General features: G+C 37.3%; 1 protein-coding gene across 5 annotated transcripts in view; it reads right to left on the bottom strand.

Moving 5' to 3' along the window:
* The window catches only part of SLC39A10 (solute carrier family 39 member 10), a 38,459-nt gene extending 14,737 nt beyond the window's left edge, over positions 1-23,722 (bottom strand). Inside the window, exons 1-5 of one of the 5 annotated variants that reach the window (XM_039354624.1) lie at positions 13,144-14,332; positions 10,347-10,409; positions 6,484-6,556; positions 2,952-3,974; positions 1,576-1,783 (exon numbers count right to left, since the gene is read on the bottom strand). In XM_039354624.1, coding sequence (XP_039210558.1) covers positions 1,576-1,783; positions 2,952-3,965 — 1,222 coding nt within the window. In that variant the 5' untranslated portion in view covers positions 3,966-3,974; positions 6,484-6,556; positions 10,347-10,409; positions 13,144-14,332. Of the gene's footprint in view, positions 1-1,575; positions 1,784-2,951; positions 3,975-6,483; positions 6,557-10,346; positions 10,410-13,143; positions 14,333-21,874 lie in introns of those variants that run through there. The other 4 variants (XM_039354625.1, XM_039354622.1, XM_039354626.1 and 1 more) reach the window with 4 other exon arrangements.
* Positions 23,723-24,039: the final 317 nt, after the last annotated feature.

Genomic DNA, 24,039 nt, shown 5'->3' with positions numbered 1-24,039 from the left:
GTTTCATGGGAATCTATGAATATCTATGCAGAGAAAGGTCCACATATAAAATGCCTCTTTAAAAAAACCAACAGTGTTTTAACTTCACCATTATCAAGCAACTTATCTATCAGTTTCAATCATCCACTGCACATAAATGCCATCTCCAGTGTCTGTGGGCTTTCCCAGATTAATCTTGTATCTTCCTGGGGTGTCAAAAGATGTTCATGGTTCAGGTCGTTTTCGGAATACAATGGACAAGCCAGACTGCAATTTTTACAACTTTGTTCTTGGCTTCTATGGCCAGGTTTCAATGGCCATAACCAGGGAGAGGGTATCACCTCTCCTTTGAACCTCTTCCTTATTTCATGGGGTTGAAATAATGGGATTACATTTAAGGAGAGCTTTCTACTAAACAACATGGATGCAACCAACCTTGTCCATTTTTTAAAATGTTCTTAAGACTAACTGCCCTTGTAGCACATAAAGCTTTTAGCATTTTGAGGCAGTGGACATATTTGCAATGTTGAGAATATGACATACATGTGGCAAATCAGAAACCAGGCCCTTAAATGAAAGTAGAGGCTGTTCTCTGCCATCCCATCTAATCTCCCAGGACATCCATTCTCAACTCTGTTTATTTCTATCTTTCTTTTTTTCTTTTCTGGACCAGTTCAACAGATTTTCAAATACAGCATTTGACTGCAACTCAATTATCTTTTAGGAATGCTTCGGGGATACATAATGGGGCTCAAATTATTGGACACAAAAATAAAGTACAAGGATGAAGTTGCACTTTGTAGCATGCCAGATTTCCATTTAAATATTTTCAGTTAGAATTTTTTTTAAAAAAAGGAATATAAAATGGGAGAACGGAGCCTTCAATCCCAACAAAAATATCTGCCTGGGCATCAACTAAGAGGTGATGCCCACAAAATTACTCTTCCTTCTTCAGTAGAGTGTGTGCTATATATGGGTTCATCATAAGTGATTTTTACCAGGTCCGTACAAAACAAAATAACCATCCATTTGCATGCAGGAAATCTTATTTGTATAACAAAGCCACAGGCCATCCCCAAGTGGCTGCCTTAGGCAGACATTTAACTTCAGGAATTCCATGTCTGCACCTTAGCCAGAGATTAATAAATAAAGCCTCAGGTTTTGAGGTATGGTTGCTTAAAAGGCTGTACTATAATTGTACTTATTTATAATAGGGAATACTCCAAATGACTCAAATGACTCTGCAAATAGGCAACAATGGGTGTTCTAGGAGCTGTCACAATTTGGACTGCTCATGTTATCAAACAGTAACTGGAAATCTAAAAAAAAAAACAGACAGGGAATTAATACTGCCCAGTTGCCCTGAAGATCAATATAAGCAAGAAAATGGGATTCAACCAGTGGATACAAGATGTGAAGAATGATGACTCTAGGAACTTAAGTGGATTTCCCAAACAAACAACAAAGTAGGCTGCTTCTATTACTTGAACCGGCCTGACCAAATTAAGGAGATTTTTGTGAGACTATTTACATCCAATGAAATTACATTAACTAATCTGAAAATCCACAAATCTTTCAGTCTACTTTCTTCCTCACCTGAGGCACCTGTTTTTTCCACGTTCCCGAGAGATACATTGTTTCCTTTGTTCAAGTCTTCGAAATGCAGGTCTTCATAATGTTCAATACAAAGTCGCTTATCAATCTGATACAGCAATGCAGGGCACAGATAAGTAAACAAGCTGGGAGAAATTGGAGAACTGGGGTGAAGGCCATAATGGCTTAGCAGCTGTGTGACATTTAAGCACTGCAAAGAAATTAGGAAGAAAACAATTAAGCAGGTCCCACCGTTAAAAGGCTTACTTAACTACTTAAGTCTCGTAAAATTACACGGTCTCTTCTGTCCTTTGAACTGCTACCTAGCCCATAAACCGTCACATACTGAAGGGGCTGGGAATATGAAATGTTGAGTAAACTATCTACCGTTGTTTTCTGGAGGGGAAATAGGGAGAATTTATTCGTTACATCTACTGAGAATTTTAAAAAATTACACCTAAATTCAAAAAATGTTTATGCACGTTAAAATCCTTCCTGGGAACGGTAAACAGTATTTCATCATTAGCTGACTGAAATGACATTTCATTTTAACCAGCCATGGATGATTAAATATTTGCCTTGCATGTTTTAAAAAGCATACAAGAAATTAATCAGTTCATCAAGGAAGAAATTACAAAAATCTATTGGTCCTATAAACAAATAAAAAATACCCTGGCTTTATCCTGGGATAACCTAAATAGCTACATAAATAACCATGTTCCTCTTTTATTAAATGTCATGCTCAATAATGCCCTAAAAAACAAGTATCTATAAGTCCTTAGCTATATAAACCTGTGTATAGTTCCCCCCCCCCTTTATTCAATTATGTCCAATTCTTGGAGACTGACTGGTCAAGTTCTTGCAGTTTTCTTGGCAAGGTTTTTCAGAAGTTGTTTGTCTTTGCCTGCTTCCTAGGACTGAGAGAAAGTTGGGCGGCCCAAGGTCGCCCAACTGGCTTTGTGCTTAAGGCAGGGCTAGAACTCCGTCTCCCGCTTTCTAGTTTCATACCTTCACCCCTACGCCAAACTGACTCTGTAGTTCAGGGGTCCCCAACCCCCGGTCCATGGACCAGTACCGGGCTGCGGCATGCCAGCAAACAATCTGCACAAATAAGCAAAGTCCCATCCGTTGGATGCAGGCAGCACACAAAACCATGCACCCTCCGGTCCATGGAAAAACGTTTCCCCATGGAACCGGTCCCTGGTGCCCAAAAGGTTGGGGACCTCTGCTCTAGTTCTTCCTTAGCTACACACAGTTATACAGAATTGCAACTTTTAAAATGTGTAAGTCAGCACAACAGCTGGCTCTGATGGGCAAAAAGGTGGGGAAGTCTACTTTTTCTTAAAGATACATAATGTTCTTTTCGGGCTCATACAGACCTCTTCAGAAGAATGCTCATCTTCATTATGGTTCTTGTGATTAGTATGCTTCCCCACGCTGATTTGTTTATCAGGTGCCTCTCGCTTGCTGGTATGTCGATACCCATCCCCGCTAGCAGGGTTTGGGTCTTGATGTCCATGAGTAGCTGAATGATCATTATTGTGTTCATGAAAACGTGCATGTGAGAAAGACACATCATGCACATGGTCATGTTTGTGGACATGATTATGTTCATATTCCTCATTTGAGTCATGATTGAGAGTAAAATCTTGTGCTGTAACTCTTGAAACCTCACTGTTCTTCATTCTCCGCCATTTCTTAGGGTGCTTACGTAGTTTTCTTTCAGGCTGTTCCTGAGTAGTATTGGTCTCCGTGGAAGGCTCATGACTTGGTTCCCCGTGATCACTGGTGTTAATGGAATCATTATGAGACTGATGAGTATTGTTATGGTCCATGTGGCGATGTGCATGGCGGCGGCGATGATGCTTGTGGTGTCTGTGATTATTAGAATCATGAGCATGTCTACCATCAGGCTTCAAAGATGATTCTGTAACTTCTGCCACTGGATCACACTTCTGGCTCCTTTTGCTAGACCCTTCGTTTGCAGTCTGATTTTCTGAGCTTGGGTGATTATGGGAATGAGGATGGTTGTGGGAATGAGAATGCTTTCCTTCTTGAATATCTAGTACATCTAAGTAAGAAACATAATCGTGGCCAATGTCCTCATGATTTATTTCTACTATTTTAATTTCTCCAAGGCCAAGGCTCATCATCAATTTCTCCAGGCCACAAAACGACAATTTTCCATTCTCACCATAACGATTAAAGAGTTTTTCAATGTAGTATTTCTGTTTAACTTCAGCTTCCTTACTTGGTTCAGGCTCGGTCCTTTCGTTTTCTGAGATTTGACAGTCATTGTGGCTATGTTCACCTTCATGGCAATGGTGACATTGATGGAAGACAAATGTCAGCAAACAAATGAGGCAAAATTGTGTGTGCCTATGAACCTTCATTTCTGTTTTCTGCAAGGAAAGAAAAAGGAAAGCTCCATCTGTTAATTTCTTTTGGGGTGTTGCTGAATTACCGGCAGCAATAAATGCAGTTTAAAGTGATAGGAAGTATAGTTATTAATTTAAAAAAAAACTTTTTAGAATAAACATGTAAGCACCTATGTAAGCTGCATATAGGAAAGACTATGAAACTTTTATCAAAAATATAAAAGTAATCTTACCAATAATTACATTTTTATGCCTATACAATTTCTTGGCCACTGTCAAAAAGCAAATGGAAGGTATAGTCAAATTGGAAAAGTACATTCAAATTCCTATTTATGTATGGAAAAATAATGTTTTCAAATTTCTGTATAATATATTAGCTAGCCACCAATTTCTTTAGTGTCATATATGCTTATGTTCAAATTAGAAAAAAATGAAATAAGAGAAAATTTTTGTTTTATTTAATTAAATGTATTTGGGGAGAAAAGCATTTTCCAAAGAGCTCATTTTTCTTATTAAAATGTCCATTCATTAGAAGACTGCCTTAAGACATCCAGGAGTACATTAAAAAAACTAGCATCTGTTTTTAAATATATGAACACATTAAGACACATGCCCATCTTAAGTAGAATATTTTGAACAGAATGTCTTTTTTCAAACGTAATTACAAATTGCAGGTCATTGATTTTGTTTTATTTTTTGTATATATAAAATTAGGGCCCATTAACCTCATGGATGTCCTGCTCTGGCAATGTAAACTATAAAAGCTGACATTTGTTCAGGCAAAGAAGCTGAGGTAAATTTTAAACTGATGATTTACAATGGATCTTGTAAAGCTGTGAAAGAGCAGGCTGTTCAGAAAATTGCCAGAACTGGTGCTGGTTTCTTCCCCACAACTCCCTCGCCCATGAATCTATAGTAGTTTTTCCAGGTCAGGATTTTTGTTTTTTTGTTTTGTCTTGGGAACGGCTGGAAGAATGACCTGAGAAACTAAGCCATAAGCAGCAAGAGGATTTAAATCAAAATAAAATAATTATTACTTTTTATTCAACCCTTCATCTAGTGCTAAAGCTGCATGGTGATCCTGCATGATAAACTTTTGCTGATACCGAGTGACTTTTTCATAGCCACACATAAACTTGAAATTTTAAATATGCCTTCTAGAATTGCACTTATTGAGGAATTTTGCATATATAAAAAGACAATTTGCTTAACCAACAATAGCTTAGGCAATCCATTTTATGTCATAATCATTAGTCTAACAAATCAATCCACCTTTTCTTACGACCCAAGACTGTATATGTAGAGGTATGTATGTATATGTGTGTGTACATTATATACATATGTTCTTTCTATTTGCAAAAACTGCCAAGAAATGGAGATGTCAGCTCCCCCAAGATAAACCAAACATGGAAAACAAACGCATGCAAGTTAATACTTTTATTTTGTTAAGAATAACAGAATCTTGTAAGTCTGAATGCACTTCCCCACTTCCTCCGTTTATCTTCATAAGAAAAAGATCATGTCTGAGATGCCTTTTCAAATTTATATTTCTATTCCAGATTCAGATTTCTTTTATCTGATTGTTGTCTTGGTTGTGGCTGTGCTCCTCTTCCTCAAGGTTATTCCTTCTGCCAATTACAGAGTGATTGTAATATGAATAGGAGAATATACAAAAAGTACAGATCACAAAGCAAATCTCTAGGCTTATCTGAGTATGATGCAAAATTACGGATTTAGTCTCTTGCAGTCATACAAGTGCTCATCATGCTAAATAAAACCGGGTCTAACTATGTGTAGAATAGAATGAGTCCATGCCACAAATGTTAAAAAAAAATCCAATGAGAGGCTCTGAAATAAATCTAAGCCAGGTATATGCCTAAGTATAACATTTCAAGGGTCATAAATGTTAGCTTCTTGTTCCTTCTGGTGGCCTAAAAAAAGCTTGCCATTATAGGACAATCCAAATTATATGCCACATGTAAATTAGTCATGCAAGTAATTTTTACAAAATTACAAGAAAGAAAGTAGCCTGGGTTCCATAATAAATAGTTGGGAAAGACAAGAAGTCTTATGTATGGGCTACAGAAAAATGTAAGCTTCTGGCTTTTAAAAACAGATTGAAAACACAGCAGTAATTTTCATCAAGTGGCTTGGCAAAAGACAGACAGTTTTCTCTCCTCTACTTTTTGGATAGTCATAGAGAAAATGATACAAATTGACTGATGGAGAGATGAGACGTTCCATCCTTCCTCCACTAGACTTAGCATGGAGAATTCTCAAAGTTTTAAGTGGAAGAAGGAAGTTTTTGTTGATGTGTATTTATTTAGGCTAAAATCAAACAGATTAAAATGGATTAAGAACAATTCTGTCAGGGTTGTTTAATCTCAATGGAATCCTACCTTGCATGGACTGAATTAGATAACTACTCAAGCTTCTCCCTTCCAGGGGTCACCCTATGACTGAGGTAAAAGCTATTTCTGAATATGGTATAAGATAAATATCAAACTAGTAGCATCACTCTGGTCTGCCTTACCTTACAGCACAAGATCAGATATCAGGAATTCTGCACACGTTATTCTCAGCAAAGGAAAGATATAGGAAGATAACTGTAAAGGAACAGGACAAATTCCTTTCTTTACAATCTCTTCTGTCCCAGGGCAAGTCTATTATCTGAAAGTCACCTATTGCAACACAAAGATTAAACAAGGCCAAAGGGAGAGCAATGTTTGTGAAAGAGAGGACTCTGAATTAACTAATGAAATAGAAAACTCAAAAACACCATGGCCCTGAGGTTGCCAATTTGAGCTCTAGTTTGAAATTTTTGCAAATTTAAGTATAAAAAATTTAGAATTGCTTTGGAATTTATTAAACGTACCTTATGATCATCAATAGATGCTAAGCCAATAGATGAGCCATGGGGGCACAGAATGCAGTATTGCAGGCTAGTTCAGCTCACTGCCAGGACTTTGATCCTGACCTGCTAAAGGTTGACTCAGCTTTCCATCCTTCCAAGATCAGTAAAATGAGGACCCAGCTTGCTGGGGGCAATATGCTGACTCTGTAAACCACTTGGAGAGTGCTGTAAAGCACTGTGAAATGGTATATAGGTCTAAGAGCTATTGCTATGCAAAGATTGTAATTTAAGAAAAAAATTTAAAACATAAAAGCTAACAAATTGTAAATGTTATGAAATAAAAACTTCCACTTAAATAAGCCTATTTAAACAAAAGTATCCTTTTTTACATAAAAAAGGAAAAACAATTTTAAAGAGAAATTGTTATGGTCTTGCAACGCACTTTTACTACACAATATTAATTAAATGCAAAGTTATCTTAATTTGTGAACAATCCAGAGAGAGAAACGTATATTGCTAAGAGGACTCTGAAATGCAAACACGTTTTTTGGTCACATTCTTCAATGCTCATCAACATACCAGCTGAATGAAGACTTTTAGGGATCGATCTAGGGATATTTGCACATGTAGTTGCACAGACATCCTTTAGATCTACCATGATATATGCAGCATAAAAATTGTTTTAAAACATAGATTTTGACGGCTTGGTCATCAAAATGGTATATATGAAAGTAATTGCCTTTTTCTTGAAAATAGTCTTTTTAGTGTGCAATAATTCTAGCAATTATATACACTAATGTTAGAAAATTTGGATCCTTCATTATAACAATAATTAGATGACCCTGCTTTTTCCCTATAACAAAAGGGTCCCCAACCTGCGCGCCCTCACTTGTGCGGGGATCAAAAACAGGATGCCATGCCATAGGGCCGTTGCTGCACCTTAGGGTATGAAAATGGGCCGCCACTGCACCGTGGGATGTGAAAACAGGGCACTGCTGCACTGCGGGACACAAAAACAGGCCATCGCCACGCTGCAAGATGCAAAAAGGGATGCCGCCATGCCGCGGGATGTGGAAATGGGCTGCTGCTGCGTGGCGCAAGAACAAGGCACTCCGCCATACAAGAATGGGGCAGATCTAGCAAGTATCATGCTAATCCTGCTCCGTTTGTGGCGCACGCGCGTGCTCATAGCCCTATGGATACATATAAAATGCTTCCTCCTCCCTTTTCCTCCAGTCCGTCAACCGACAAAGGTTGGTGACCTCTGCTGCAACATACACAAATCGTCCTTTTGTGAAGTCTAGTATAACCAATTCTAAAGCATAAATGAAAAGTACTGACCGCTTTACAGTTCTTACGTTCCCTTAAGAGAATGGAGGACCCAGTTCAATCAAATACTATAATAATTCCTTCAGGACATGAAGCTCAGTATTTCTCTAAGTTGTAATCTAAGGATACTATCTGGATGAGAAGCAGAAAAGGTACTTTGGAGGGGGTGTAGGCATACTCATTGCACCTGAAAATGCCTCCTTAAAGCCATGACATCATTTCCTTGGTAGTGTAGGATGCCTGAAAGGGCATGTTTGTTAAGGAGAAGAAACAGGTGCAGCAAGGATGATCTTGCCTTCTCTGAAGCACCTTTCCTATTTTGGAGTCTATCAGCTGCACAGACTCTTGTAAGTCACCAGAAATTCAACTCAAGCCATCACAGTGAAACCCTCTAAAATAATATTAGCTTGCTAATCCTCAGTATGAAAGTAGGGTAGCTATAAATCTCAGCTGTCAACTCTTGAGGAAAATTTCACTGAAAAACATGGCAAACCACCAAATACATTAATCATTGCCAATGTAAGGGCAATTAAAAAAACTTGAGATGTATTTGTCCTTCTTCCTTTTAAAAAAAGTTCCCATCTTTTCCCATCCTGACAAGATCCTAGCCTGATTTTGCATACTTATTAATTGTTCTTTTATCAAGTAAAAAGCCATGTCAGAAATATTACCAGCTAATCAATCTAAGAACACAAGACCAATTTATTGATGAATGTGGCACCATAAATTTCCCTTTGAATCCAGAGAGCAAAACTCACTGATGAGAGTCAGCACGTAAAACTGACTTGATCAGTTTGGAACCATAAACATAGATGGGAAAACAGACACATTATCTGTATGGATATTACATGGTAATATTGTTTTCCACTAAATTATTCAAAATAAATATTCACAGAATTAATATCTCTTATAATACAGAAAGTCTTGCTTAAATATTTTCTTTCAAAATAGCAAGCTGTTGATCTATTTCAACTTCTAAGCTATGCATCCAAAGGATAAATCAGAAGCTGCTCTGAATACTCACATTTTTCGGTAGTCTTTATTTCAGTAGAAATGTATTTAGTTGCTTAAAAAAAGAAAATGACTCAAAATTTAATTCCATATGAACACATTAACATTCTTTCACTGAAATCTGAATTTACACACTTCTATCAAATGTGGAGGTTTGCATCCCACAGATAACTTATCTGGCAGCCTTTTGTACACACTGAAGATTTTTTTTTTTTGTTAACTTAAGATAAATACATTACATAAAAAGGAATGTGGATTTTTGAGTTATTCTTTTTAATGGGATGTGTGCGAGAGGCCGGGATGAGGGAGAACAATAGGGTAGTTCATCTTTGTACAGTATATCAAAACTAAATTAAAATTTATAAGCAATTTTTGTTTTTCCATCAGAAAATAGAGAACCGTTTCCATGGTTTGCAGCTGAAATCCTGCAGTGTGTGATTTCTGTGGAATGCATATATAGAATGTATATGAATACGTTACCCGCTTTTGAACTGGTTCTTCAAACAGCAATATTGCCAGAATTTTTCCCCAGCCTTTTATTGGAAGCAATTCAATGCTTAAATCTTGCTTTTTAAGGAGGAATATATGACCTCTGAGTGCTGCAATACTATGTTAGTACAAATTCCATGATACACGCATTTACCATTAAGAAACTGAGCAGTTATGAAATAACTAGAATATAAAATTTCAAAAGAAAATGTGGCTCACACTGCTGCATGTCTGACAACATCATATCAAATTAAAAATTCCAGTAAGTGATTTTTCTAAGAGTCCTTCCTCAATGTAGAGAAAGTGCCTTCTTCAATGTAAAAAAAATTATTTAGTTTTGCAATTTGATCATGCATACAGACATCATTTTTATATAAATAAACTGTAGAGCATTGAGGACTTTGTGGGCTGCATTGCTGTTTTTTTTTTTTTTAAATGGTCTCACCGGAGTCGAAATAAAGCACTTCCACTATCAATTTTTACTGTCCCATCCACCTTACTGTGCCAGCAAACAGTCTCTTCAGAGAATGTAAAAAAAAGCTTTTGAACACTATGACCAAACTTTTGAAGCTGCAATAACAGGAAGATATAACAATCATTAGGAGTAAACTTCAAACAAGGCATGAGGTTTTATATTATCCCCCCCCCCAAAAGACACCTGTCCTGTCTTCTTAAAGTCTTAAGAAATGGCTTAGTTAGTATATCTGGATTACCTTCCTCCCTGCAGAACGCTCTTTGAAGATCACAGGGAAGATCAGGAGAGGAGAACAAAATTTCTAGGATAATAAATTTGCTTGTCACTTGTCAAACTAATACGACACCATGCAATAAAATATATAATGGCTTTATCTAGTTGCCAATCAGATTGGTTTACTTGTCAATGCATTTACCCATGTTATATTCTTGACAGAAATAACAAAATAAGAAACTGGATATAAATCACCGTTCTTTGTTTTTAAATCTAATTGCATATAATTTAGTAGGTCTTAATCATTAGTGGACAGCATATATCAGTGGTTCTCAACCTTTTTAATGCCGCGACCCCCAACCGGTCGTAAGTTGAGGACTACTCAACCGTTCGTAAGTCGAGGACCGTTTGCAGAATGGGACTTTTGGCAGGCTCAGCAGGGCAGAGACAGCCTGGACAATTCCTATTGGCTTTTGAAAGCCAATAGAATTAGACTCTATTCAAGAGAGTCTATTCTATTGGCTTTCAAAAGCCAATAGAATAAAAGGGAGTAGCACAGCTAAGGAAAAGGGGAAAAAAATGGCGGACTGCGTTGTTTGGCGACCCCCGTGAAATGGTCGTTCGACCCCAAATGGGGTCCCGACCCACAGGTTGAGAACCACTGGCATATATACTTATAAATGTATCCACTCTGTTTTCTATAAATAATTTTTAAAGTCTTTACTTAATTTCTGGATAACTTCATAATCAAAGTCAAATAAACATTCTTTGATGACTTACTGTAAGTATGCATACCTATGTATAGATCCATAAACTTTACAATATTCAGAGAAATTAGTTTTCAGTTTTCTGAATACACTTAACAGTGGCATTTTAAAATATAATTTAGAATATTGGGATCACAGATGAAAACATAATATAAAACTAAAGAAATCAAAACTGTGTTTTTATTTTTCCCCAATTTATTATTTAATGAAATCTAAAATGATGATTGGAACAATATTTATTTACTTGAAATATATTTAGGTATATACAGTAATACATACTTACTCTATTTCTGGTTTGTTAAACATTTGTTTTAATCCTTCTCAGAATATAAAGCTATATATTAGCTTATTTACCTTGCTAACAGTATTTCTGCACTTTAATATTTTGGATCAATTTATACATTCATCAGAAATCACTTCAGGAGGATTTTTACCTAAAGTGACCAAATATGAAGAGCAAGCTCACAGGATTTCAAATTTCTGCTTACTCTGTGTCGCTTTTAACTATAATTCATAATATGCGGCTACACATTTAAGCTTTAATATGGATTGTGAGCATGCATCACAATAAAACTTGCAAGAGAATATGATTACATTGCAACAAAACCTGTACTGACTATGTGTCATCAAGTTGATGTTGATTCCTAGCAACTACACATTAGATTGATATACAGGTAGTCCTTGACTTATGACCATGATTGAACCCAAAATTTCTATTGCTAAGGGAGACATTTGTTAAGTGAGTTTTGCTCCATTTTACAACCTTTCTCGCCACAGTTGTTACTGCAGATGTTAAGTTAGTAAAATGGTGGTTAAGTGAATCTGGCTTCCCCGTTGACTTTGTCAGAAAGTTGCAAAAGGTGATCACATGACCCTGGGACACTGCAATAGGAGTCAGGTGCCAAGCATCTCGATTTTGGTCATGTGACTATGGGGGGCTGTAATGGTTGTGTGAAAAATGGGTCATGTCACTTTTTTCAGTGTCATAACTTCGAACAGTCACTAAATGAACTATTGTAAATTGAGGACTACCTATATATAGATAAAATACTAATCTAATAACTTTTGAAGGCAGAGAATGTTTTTTTGTTTTTTTACATGACTATCCAAGGAACCTAATATTAAATCAGTATGTGCTTATGCACGCTACTCACATTTTTAGCTGTAAACTAGACACTACTATTCCAAATATGGTCTAAAGCACAACTTAGAAACTACAGAAAAACCAGTTAATCCAAGGAAGTCATTTAAACACAGATGTAGTTTATCTATTCAGTTTCATGTACAACAAATAGTCTTTTATTCCTTCTCATTATATTTCAAGTATCAACATTCACCCAACTACTTCTATCTTATTAAACACTTCCAAGAGCCAGAACAATGGAGAAGGTACTATTATCAATTCTCCAACCATAATTATCGCCCAATTTTTATTTAAAATAATTGGAGCTAAAGCTGAGAAAAGCTATATACTTCTTAACCGTGTGGGACAGAAAAAGAAGGAACCCCAAAATAAATATTATTTCTACTTCCTCTGAACTTGTCAGTGGTTAGGAACCCAGGTCTACAAATGAATAACCAATATTGTACATAGGTTAAAAAGCAATTACCCTGATTTATTTTCTTGTCTTGAAAAATTAATAGCTGAATTACACTGCATGGTATGGTGAAAGAGAAGTGTCTTCCCCAACAGCTAACATGAAAATGCAGGCAATTAACTTCAGCTTTTTAAAAATGTCATTTACAAAATGCAATGGAGGAAAATGCATGAATATCCCTCTTTCAACTTGCTCATTCACACTTACCTTCTATAGCAACCACACAAGCTGTTAAAAATGACTGTTGCCAACCACTTTTGAAAAAAACATCTACCTCTCTATTTCTATACCTAATTGGCAAATGTTAATTTTGCCAACAACTATCCAGTCTTAGAAAAGTTAACAATGGAGAAAGCCACTCATTCATTTAAACAAGGTAAATTAACAAAAATCATTATCTATTTTGCATTGCAATTCTCAAATTCAAAGCTAAAGTTGTAATTCTGTGCACACTTACCTAGGAGTAAATTCTACACTCTGTATGATTTATTTTAGAATACACATGATCAGCTTTAAACCTAACTAACTCGTTATGACTCACTTATTTTCACAAGCATTTATCATATCCTACATTCTGAAACCACAAAACATCAATGTGTCAGATTCTAATTTCTCATCTTAACTGCTTAATGCTTATCTTGCATGATAGCATCTAAGGAAATATAGCAGTGGAGCAGGGAGTTAATAGATTCTTACCAACACATTGAACATCCTAGGGCTCTTTCCTTGGCCTGGCATTTCCAGATGGTTACACCTGTTTTACATTTCCATCTAGAAATGATGAATTTTCAGCAAATCCTTTATTATAGCCTTGATTTCTAATTTGCGATATTTGATTATATTGCATGTAAATGGAATTTTCTAGGAACACAATTATTAACAACTAAATATAAGATTTTAGTCCTCATAACCTTTTAACCCTATAAATTACCTTAATGATAATATTCTTCAGATATATATCAAAAATCAATGATCTTTCAAAGGAATGTTTCAACACTACTGTATTTTCACATTGGCAAAGCAATTCTTTATTCGGCTTCTACTGTCTCAACAGTTTTGATAGATTAACATAACAAAACCCAAAAGTTCATAATTATTCCTGAATGTGCATAAAATTATTTCCTACTGTAAACTACTGGAATATTTACATTTTCCTGTTCTATTTCCTGGCAAGCCCTCTTTTGGAGATCCCCCTTGTCTGATATGCCTTAATTCTGACAAAGCAGACAATTGGAGAAGAAAACCAAAATGTATTATCTTACACTGGTATCTTACATTGAAAACAGTAGCTTCCTTGTTTGAATTGTCTAACATAAGTAAAACGAAGCATCACCAAGCGTAAGGACATGTCACTAATTTTTACCAACTATAGAAATCTGTTACTGAAGATCTTGAGGATATATACTTAACATTGAACTTGGACATCCTGGTTTGTCATCTCAAACTAAGATGTCCAGTCCTAAGAACAACAATCTTTGCTGGAGAGGAGCAAACATTTAATCTGCTGGTCCCTAAAATATCCACTTGTCTAAATAGACAAGGCATACATTTAAAGAACACACAAGTTCAATATTACTCTAGTTCAGTGGTTCTCAACCTTTTTAATGCCGCGACCCCCAACCGGTCGTAAGTCGAGGACTACTCAACTGGTCGTAAGTCGAGGACTACTCAACTGATGCAGCACTGTTTGCAGAATGGGACTTTTGGCAGGCTCAGCAGGGCAGAGACAGCCCGGACAATTCCTATTGGCTTTTGAAGGCCAATAGAATTAGACTCTATTCAAGAGAGTCTATTCTATTGGCTTTCAAAAGCCAATAGAATAAAAGGGAGTAGCACAGCTAAGGAAAAGGGGAAAAAAATGGCGGACTGCGTTGTTTGGCGACCCCCGTGAAATGGCCGTTCGACCCCAAATGGGGTCCCGGCCCACAGGTTGAGAACCACTGCTCTAGTTGCATTTTCTTTTACCTTTTCCCTTGCAATACTTTCTCTTAAGGAAGACCAGCAATATTTGAAATAAAGTGCCAATTATTTTTTTTAATAAATACCAAAATCATGGACAGAATTATGTTCTAAATCTTCAGGCTAAAATGCTAATGCAGACATGTCAAACTAGCGACGTCACGTGATGTCACGCAAGGTATCGGGACAGTTTTGCCATTGCCGGCAATTGGGTGGGCGCAGCTTCCGGATGACGTGTCTAGCCCACGGGCCGGCAGTCTGAGACCCCTATGCTAAGGTCTTCTCTCTATAGTTGTTACAGGTTGCAGCTCAGCTCGCTTGCATTATCTAACAAAGTACAGTATAAGGAAGCATTTGCTTCTTTGTTTGAATTATCTAACAAAACACAAGGAAGCATGAGCTTCCTTGTTTGAATTATCTAACAAAGCACAAAGAAGCATCACCGATAGGGGCATGTCACTGATTTGTGCCAGCTATAGAAATCTGTGGGACTGTAGATTTGAACTTTCCATAAACAGATGTCATCTGAAACTAGGATATTGTGTAACAAAAGCTTAGAGGCATTTAAAATGCAAATGTTAGCTTTAACCAAGTAACCAACTTACTAAGATGCTCGTTTTCAAGAGATGAGATTATCCTCAAATAGTGTAAAATATATTCGAGAATATATATGAGAAATGTGAATTTATCCTAATCCTTTTTCAGTTTTTTAGCAACAATAACTTTTTCAGAGATAAAATATGCAGCTTTTTTCAAATCCACGTCTCACTTTTTAAGTCACTTAATCTACCGTATTTTTTACCATGGGCATATGTACAAACATAACAGGAACGTTAAAATTACAAATGAGAAATATTTTAGTACACATTGTATGAGCAAAATCCTGCTCATTCAAGAAAAGCTCCCATCAGTGTCTTGTTTCCCAACTGCAAATCTGTTGGAGAATCTCAAAACTAAACTTCAGCAGCAGGTGGGAGCAGAGATGATAAATAAGAATTCATACCATCGATTTAAATCCATTTGAGTAAATTTTATGGAACTCGGCAGGGCTTGTATTGAATAGATTAAGCATGCAATTGTGCTAAAAACTATAAGCCAAAGGAAACTATGTGGAAATGTGTAAAAATGTAATAAAATAAATGTAACAAAATACTTCTGAAAGAATTGCATCATTTCTGCCTAAAAGTTTTACTTATCAAGTCTGTTTATATTTTATTGAAATGTGAGGTAAAACTCATTCACACATGTATGCACATCATTTGATTTCAGATAAAAGAATGCACTGAAAAGCATGGTTTGATGTATGAGGTAATAAAAACGCAACAGCTACTTCTCAAATATAATGAAGTTATGACTTGGTGTTGTTATATTCTTTATGATGTAAGAATGAATGCTAACTACAGCTGCTGCACCCAGTCCTAAACAATGCTTCTGTTCACCTATAGTGTGATGATCTAGGGCTAGGCAATATGTTGGATTGTTTGTTTACATATAAAGAACCCAACTGGCAAAAAGCTTGCACCAAGTTTCTATGCTTAAAAAAGAAGAGACAATTTATCCCTTTGTCAAAGAAACTTTATTTTGATCATACAATTCAAAAACAATTACTCAAAATTGACTTTTGACAAATTTGGGAATCTTTGAAAATATTTATGAACTTATTTCAAATCTCACTAACATTATTTCAGCCCTTAAAATAAAAACAAATATTGCTATTTTTTAAAATAAAAAGACATTTTTCTTACACATCTATGGTAAACATGGTTTAATTTCAAAGTACTTAAGAGTAGAATAATCAAAAATAATTATGCCAACTTTTCAAAAATAGTTAAATTGATGTTAAAGAGATTGCAGAGTAAGTCTTGACAATCTGATCAACTATGAGAAGTTGACACTCTGAAATGTTGCACTCATTTTCAAAGGATTAAGCCTTCAATTATTTACCATTTTATCTACAGACTTGCAATAATATTATCAGTATTGCAGGACATTATCATGTCTTGGCTGTGTTTTCATTCCTAGTTGTACAAATTGATTTTGTTCAAATTCAGTTTTCTCATTTTTTTTAAAAATAGAAAGCTTGCTGTTTCTCCAAAAATAATTTTTCTAACGAATTTTAAATTGTTTATTATGTAGTGATATTACTTTTTGAAGCAAAATGTTAAATGGCAACATAAAATAAGGTGATATACATTACACAAATAGTAAATGTAGAGTTCAAAGATAAAATTGAAACATCTAAACCCCAAAAGGCCAAGTTGTAACTCCAAAACACACACATTTTCATTAACATCAATGAGAAATCGAGAAATCATGTAAATTCTAGTGCTAAAGTAAACATTAGGGTTGCATTTCTATCCCCATTTTCCATAAGTAAAGTCCACTCAGCTCAGTATTCACTACCTAACCTATATAGCCATATAAATGTTATGTTACAACATATGATACTACAGTACAATGTGGAGAATCTTATGGTCAGGTACTATTTTTACACATGTATAGATGTATTGGCTATGCCAGTCATCCAGTCACAAAAGCACACACATTTGGCACATACACAAACAGTGTTTTACATAAAAATACAGGTTTTGTGTAAGACAGAATGTTCTGTTATAAAGTTAAAAAAATAGCCTAGGTTTTTATTAGTAAAACAATACCAAAACAATTTAGATTGCATAAGAAAACCTTCCTAGACAGATAGCAAGGATAAAGAATCAAGATGGAATGGAGATTAGAATGGCTATCATTTATATAAAATATAAAATCCATTTACTTAATAGAATATTTCAGATGAGAGAACTTTAAATGCGTAAATGAAGAACCTCCCAACAATTCAATCAAGTAACTGCATTCTTTTTTAGGATTGTGCAATTCCTATATTGTGATTCTGGAAATAAATGTAGCTGTTTTAATGAGGTGAAACAGATGCAACACTCTTAAGAGTAACTTTTCAAAACTGAATCCAAAACTTTGCAGAGCCATTTTACTGATTCATTAGCATCATGCTCTAATCTCATCTTCTGGGTATTCCCATGAGCAAGTGCCAACTCATATATTAGGAATGTACAAATTGTTTTATATATGGAACAGGCAATTTTATCCAAATCCGATACTGTACAACCAAGGTATTTCAGATTTCAGTTTTGCCCAATTACCTTTGGCAGAAACCCCAACATGCAGTTGCTTCTTCTTGAAAGGTACCAGTATTTTTTCATTTTATGGGTATCTCAACCACAGACAAATCCATGAAAAATTTAGCATGCTATGTGAAGCATGGATATACCAAACAAATGATGAAGCCTTAGTTAGCTACATCATGTCATAGACAGCCTGTGTATGGCAAGTTAGAATTTGTGATTATTTTGCCATGCAGAGCCAGCAATCAGATTAGTGAGCCATGCTGGATACCAATGCTATTCTATTAGTTCCTTTTCTAGTTGTAACAGTATTACTTTCAGGCAATATAAAGAAATAATTTAGAATTGGTAGCATCATAGCAATGAAGGAAGGATAAGATGAAAGGCATTAATGTCTCCCAGAGAAGCAAAATATATCTGAAAGAGTCTCCTTTAAAAAAATGCAGATTGTAAAATCAAGCTCTACCTATAAGCTCATTACATCAAAGCACAATTAAGCTTTATTCTGGAAAAGCAATTCTCCAAACTAGCTGAACTAAAGATAACTGGATTGCAGAATATTCACAGATCACATTTTAAGGGCTTTTAAGGATGCACATAGACCAATCAACTTTGATTGATCCATGCTCAAGTTTGTTTCAGATGATTTTGGTCTGAGAATGTAACAAAATGGCACTGTTTGGCTCTCAGGGTGGACCACAGTTAAGTAGTTTAGAAAAAAGTGATGAGAGAAAACAGCCAAGTATATAAATGGTCAGGAGTGAAATGCTGAGAAAATAAAGGAGGAAGAGCTAGTAGAATATGTTATTCCAAGAGCCTGTTGCTTTCTGTTGAAAATCTTCATAATAAATGTCAATATTCCTTCAGCATATCTGGTGGGGAAGGCCAAGGGAGGGAAGATGCTGGAAAAATCAAGAGTAATGCAAGTGGATCAATAGGATATATGCTACACTGAGCTGCTGAGGATATAAGGGGACAAAGGGCATAAAATGTACCAGCCTTGTCCTATTCACCACATACTGGATTCCCTCTCTGGAATTCTCCTCCCCCTCAGATGTTGGTTTGTCTGAACCAAGAACAATCCAAACATTCCACATTGTTTTTCTTAAACCTTACCTAAAGTGAAAGTGTAAGGAAGACTTTACAAATAAGGTCAAGCTGTTTTTGAATCAGGGAATGCAATTTTGATAAAATGGTAGAACATGATTCAATGACCCTAAAATCCAGCTTGCATTAAATAACTGGATATTCACTATAAATGCAACATGTATTTAAGCAAATATTCAAGGCAATCATTTCCAGCAAATTTTACAAGCGATCTGTAGTACGATGCACAAGTATTTGGGGAGAGACAGTATGGTATAGTAGTTATGGCATCAGGCTAGAATCCAGGAGACTGGGAATTCTAGTCCCACTTTAAGACTAAGCAGAGTGGGCGATTTTGGATCAGTCAGACAATGGCAAACCACTTATGGAATCTTGCCTAAAAAATTGCAGGGACTTGTACAGGCCGTTGCCATGAGTCAACATGTACACATACAGATGTGGGGTAAATCCCACAATAAATTGATGTATCCATTATGTCATAAACTATATTTTTAGAAAAAAAAATCTGTTGGGATCCTAATTTTGGTTTCTCCTTACATCTACCTAAATCAATATGCATTAGCACATCAAGACTGCTTGTCTGGTGAGATAAATGCTATGGTATAATACTAGCGCATGTTTTGGAATATGTGCAGATTTGCAGTCATATTTTGACAAGTAAAAATAGCTCATCTGTAGATGAAAATACTTTTGGTAAAAAAACTGTTTAAAGATGACACTCTTTGATTTTTCATTAGCATTTAACAAAGAGTAGTGAGAATGTGGGGTGGGTTGTTTTTTTTTTGGCTTACAGTCAAATATTGAAGGTATTAATCCAAACAGTATTGTAAGGGTAAGAGGAAAACTCAATTTACTTTTTAAAAATCTGCTTAGATTGGCACCCTAAATCTTCACTTTAAAATCTTCAAATAAAACATAGTTCTTAAAGTAACAAGGACAACCACTAACATGTTTGCAAATGATCTTGTGGATGACATTTTAAAGTTAGGATCTGCATACTAAAATTTTATTCAAAAATCAGTTGTGTCCCTAAAAAATGTTATATCATGGAATGATTGCTAGTAGTCAAACTACTTATAACATTATCTTCTTAATAACATGCACACAAATTACTTACTGGATTGCAAACTAATCAAACACCCCCCTTTAAATGCATGTTCCATTTACCTGCACTGCAACTACTATACCATTTTTTATACCTTGTTTACAGTACAGAAATGTAACAGGAATTATCCTTAGTTCCAAAGAACTAAACAGTTGCAAATAATTCTTTTACAGAAATATTTTCTAGCCAAATTCATTCCAATGATGTTGTATGGCATACTATAATTCCTAGCCTATGAGGGGATTACATAGTTCAATATACTTAATAGCAGTGAAGTGAGGTCCTAGAAATTAGTCAAACCTTTTCTGTGGTAATAATCTGTAGAAACAGTCTATTTATTTGTCCATTATATATACTGCTCAAAAAAATAAAGGGAACACATCCTATAGGATTTCTTATAGAAACAGTCTATTTATTTGTCCATTATATATACTGCTCAAAAAAATAAAGGGAACACATCCTATAGGATTTCTTATAGGACGTGTTCCCTTTATTATATATATATATATATATATATATATATATATATATATATATATATATATATATATATATATATATATAAAATATCTCCATCCCATTTTTCCTCCAAAAGCTCAATACAATTTATAAGAAAATTATTTCACTCCCACAATAACAGCCTGTCAGGTAAATTGAGCTGGGAACTAAGATTGGTCTGAATCCCAGTGAGTTTCCATGGCAAATTTAACACCTTAACCTCTACACCAGAATTGCTTTCATTGCTGTTGCATTCTACTGGCTTACCCCTCCATTTTATTTTGCAACTTTTAAGGTAGAAAGAAAAAAGCAAGGGTAGGCAAACACATAGAGGACCAGAGAACAGGAAGAGAAACAAAAGCCATATTGTAAGCCGCCCGGAAACAGTGGAGATGAGTGGCATATAAATTTAATAAACTACAAAGTGTGAAAAGATGCAGAAAAGTAAAAGATGACTGCTTTTAAAACACATACAAAAGAGTAGAGCAAACTCTCTCGTCGCAATCAAACGGGTTGATCACATTTTAAGCCACTATCAAGGATTTAAAAACTTTTCCATGGAAGTGAGTTAGCGCCACCAGGGTTGGAGAGCAAAAGAATACACTCGTGGCGGTCCTCTACTGTGTACCTACGGACACGTGAAAGCGGCCCTGGGTCTGAAATTTGGAACAGCAGCCAGCAAGGGAGGGGGTGGGAAGAGAAAGAGGCGGAGGAGTGAGAGATATTGGGCAGTACGGAGCACCTCCACACGAGGCCCCGAAATTGATCGATGAACTCTCCAGCTCGTGGGCAGCCCAAGAAAAGAGGGAAACACGAATCACTTAAGCTCCCGCCAGTTTCCTCAACCCATCTATCACGCCTCCACCGGTCGAACAAATCCCGCGGCGCTCCTATCTTTGTTCCCCTCGCCCTTCCTACCCGCGCCTCCCCTCACATCTCGGTTGGGAGGGGAAGCCACTTCGGCCTCCCGCGAACAAAGAAGCCTAGCCCACCCCTCCGCCACCACCTCTCCCCGGGCCGCTTTCCACCCGCCAGTCCGTCGTGGAAGTTGGGTGGGTTGATGGGCGGCCGACAAGGCGCAGAAACGGCAGCTTTCAGGGCGGGGGGCAGCTGGTCTTCTCAGGCTTCTTCTTTCACTCCCGTAGCAAGGCCGAGGGGCGTTAGCGTCGGCAGCGCCGCCGAGGCAAGGCAGACTCAGACTCTCGTCGAACCGACCCTCGTCCTCCCCCGCCGCCGAGGGGCGGCGGCAGCACGCCCCGACCACCCCGCGCGCCCCCTCCCGCCATCTCTCTTTCCCTCTCCAGTCAGAAACTACCGCCGCGGAGCCGGCCAGCCGGCCTGTATGGGGGAGGGAATGTAAACAAACGGGGTTTTATAGCTACCTCAGCTCGAGTGTGCCGTGTGCATCTCCTTCTCCGCTCGGTACCAAACCGCCGCGCGCGGGTGCCGCCTCCTCCCACTCCGGAGTGTTCCTGCTGCTGCTGCTGCTACTACGACGGCTAGCTGCGGCTACTTTCCCAGGGCCTCCGCTACGCCATTCATCAAAATCGCTTACGCCGGGCGCCGACCTTCTGCCGAAGCGGAGCTGTAGCTTGGCGCGCGGCTAAACGACGCCACCTCACCTCCCCCCGCCTCTGCAGGGCCGATGCGGAGAGTAGTGGCCCTACGCAAATGGCGTAACTGCGTTAGCAGCGGCGGCGGCGGCGGCTGCGGCACTTTGCAGAGAAGAGCATGCGCAGTTGAATGAGGGGCTTTCAGTAGTAAGAGGCTGTTTTCTTTTTCGCGCGGCGTTTACTGGATTGAGGCGGTTGTGGGGATGCCGCTTGTAAACCCCTGTACAACGGAGGCCGCCCACTTGGAGCCTTTCTTCGTTTTTGGTGTGTAAATGAGGATCCTGCATATTTCACCGCTTCCCTGGAGAGAGGAATTGGGGTAAAAGTTTAAGCAATTCAAGGGTGGAGCAAGAAAAGAATAAAAATACATTATTTGCACAGGAGAAAGAACAGAGAATAAAAAGTACGATTAAGGCCATAACCGGAATAATCCCTGGGCCAAAACCTCTGATTTTGAAATTGGCTTATATAATAATCGTCCCCGTTCTTAAATTACTTGGTTCCTAAGTGGGCCATTTCTTTAGGACTTGTTCTGTGCTTTGCAACTGAATCTGCCGTGTTGGACTTTGAATGTACGTAACAGCCATTTGACTTGTATCCCAATTGGTGTCCAACCTTGGTTGATCTTGGAAAAACGAATCAGGTTCGGGCTAGCTCTCCTTGGATAAAAGGTCACTGGGAGCTGTAGGCTATATAGGGAAAGGGAAGAAAATCCCAGAGGACTGCACTGGCAACTTCCTTCCATTTTGAAGCCAAGAAGTGCACTTGATGTGTCTAAGTCACCAAGTGTTGAATTCAGTTGAAAGGAGTCATTCATTTTTATGTGGATAATGCCATTGTAAGGACCCACTTCAACTAACCACCCAAGAAAGCAGAACTCTTAAAACAGGCATTGTCTCAAAAGGAACTTTTATTAGAGGTCAGTGACAGTAGGGAAGGCAAGGCGAGATCTGGGGGAAAATCCGTGTAAACGGTATAGTCAGGCTAGCAATATTCCTCCTTCCACCAAAGTCATAATGTCCATTTGAAATCCAGCCAATCCATAGGTGGCATGAAGTATGGCCGGCTGGTACAGTTGGTACACATTTCAAGATCTTCTCCAGCTTTCATTTCTCTGTAACCGTCTCCCTAAGAAGGGAGACACATTCCTTTCTCAAGATGATAGAGGCAGGAGAGGGAAAGTAGGAAGCGAAAGTTATCCCAAGCAAAAGCATGCTCCCCCTCCCCCAGCAGAATGGCAGGCCCCAAAAGTAGACTAACTATGCAGGGGAAACAATGAGGGGTTTCCATCTTCGAAACTGATCCACCTCTTATTTCCTGCCAAATGTTCGATTTTCATTACCAGTTTTTTTAAAAAAAAAACCTTAAGAAAGGTGATACATAAAGGAAGATAGTGTTACAGGAATCTTCCTTGAAACTCCAGTATGGAAAGATGTAATGTCCACATTTAATAGTAATCCAGTAAGCCCATATTGGAAGTATTATACCAAGCACAAAGTTTACAAGTTTGTCCTACATTGTGATGATGCTTTAATAAATTATGTTCGTAATGGATGTTCTTCAGGAGTTATTTCCCAGATGTGGGCCATCACTGTAAAATGAACATTGAAAATATAAAAATGCCTTTATGATAACAATCACTTTACTTCGTTCCTAGAAATATATGTGGGACGCCGATGTCATTGTTACCTCTGTAACCCTTCCATGGAAATCGATTATGGAGGAACGGGAAAAATAGCTACACGATATTCTAAAAGTCACCATGCACTAATGAAAATCTAAGAACATCACAATAATTGATTGAATTATGCAATGCTTCAGAACATACTAAATAATATTGGCCTCTTTGGAGCAGTTACATCTCTTAGAATTACACCACAACTAAAGGGTTACAGATATGCAGTTAAGTTTCTTTTAAACCATGGTTTATAGAT

The sequence above is a fragment of the Crotalus tigris genome, unplaced genomic scaffold, assembly GCF_016545835.1.
Source record: "Crotalus tigris isolate CLP2741 ecotype Arizona unplaced genomic scaffold, ASM1654583v1 scf7180000018565.659758, whole genome shotgun sequence".
Taxonomy (NCBI): Eukaryota; Metazoa; Chordata; class Lepidosauria; order Squamata; family Viperidae; genus Crotalus; species Crotalus tigris.
This window is presented reverse-complemented; position numbering and strand designations above follow the sequence as displayed.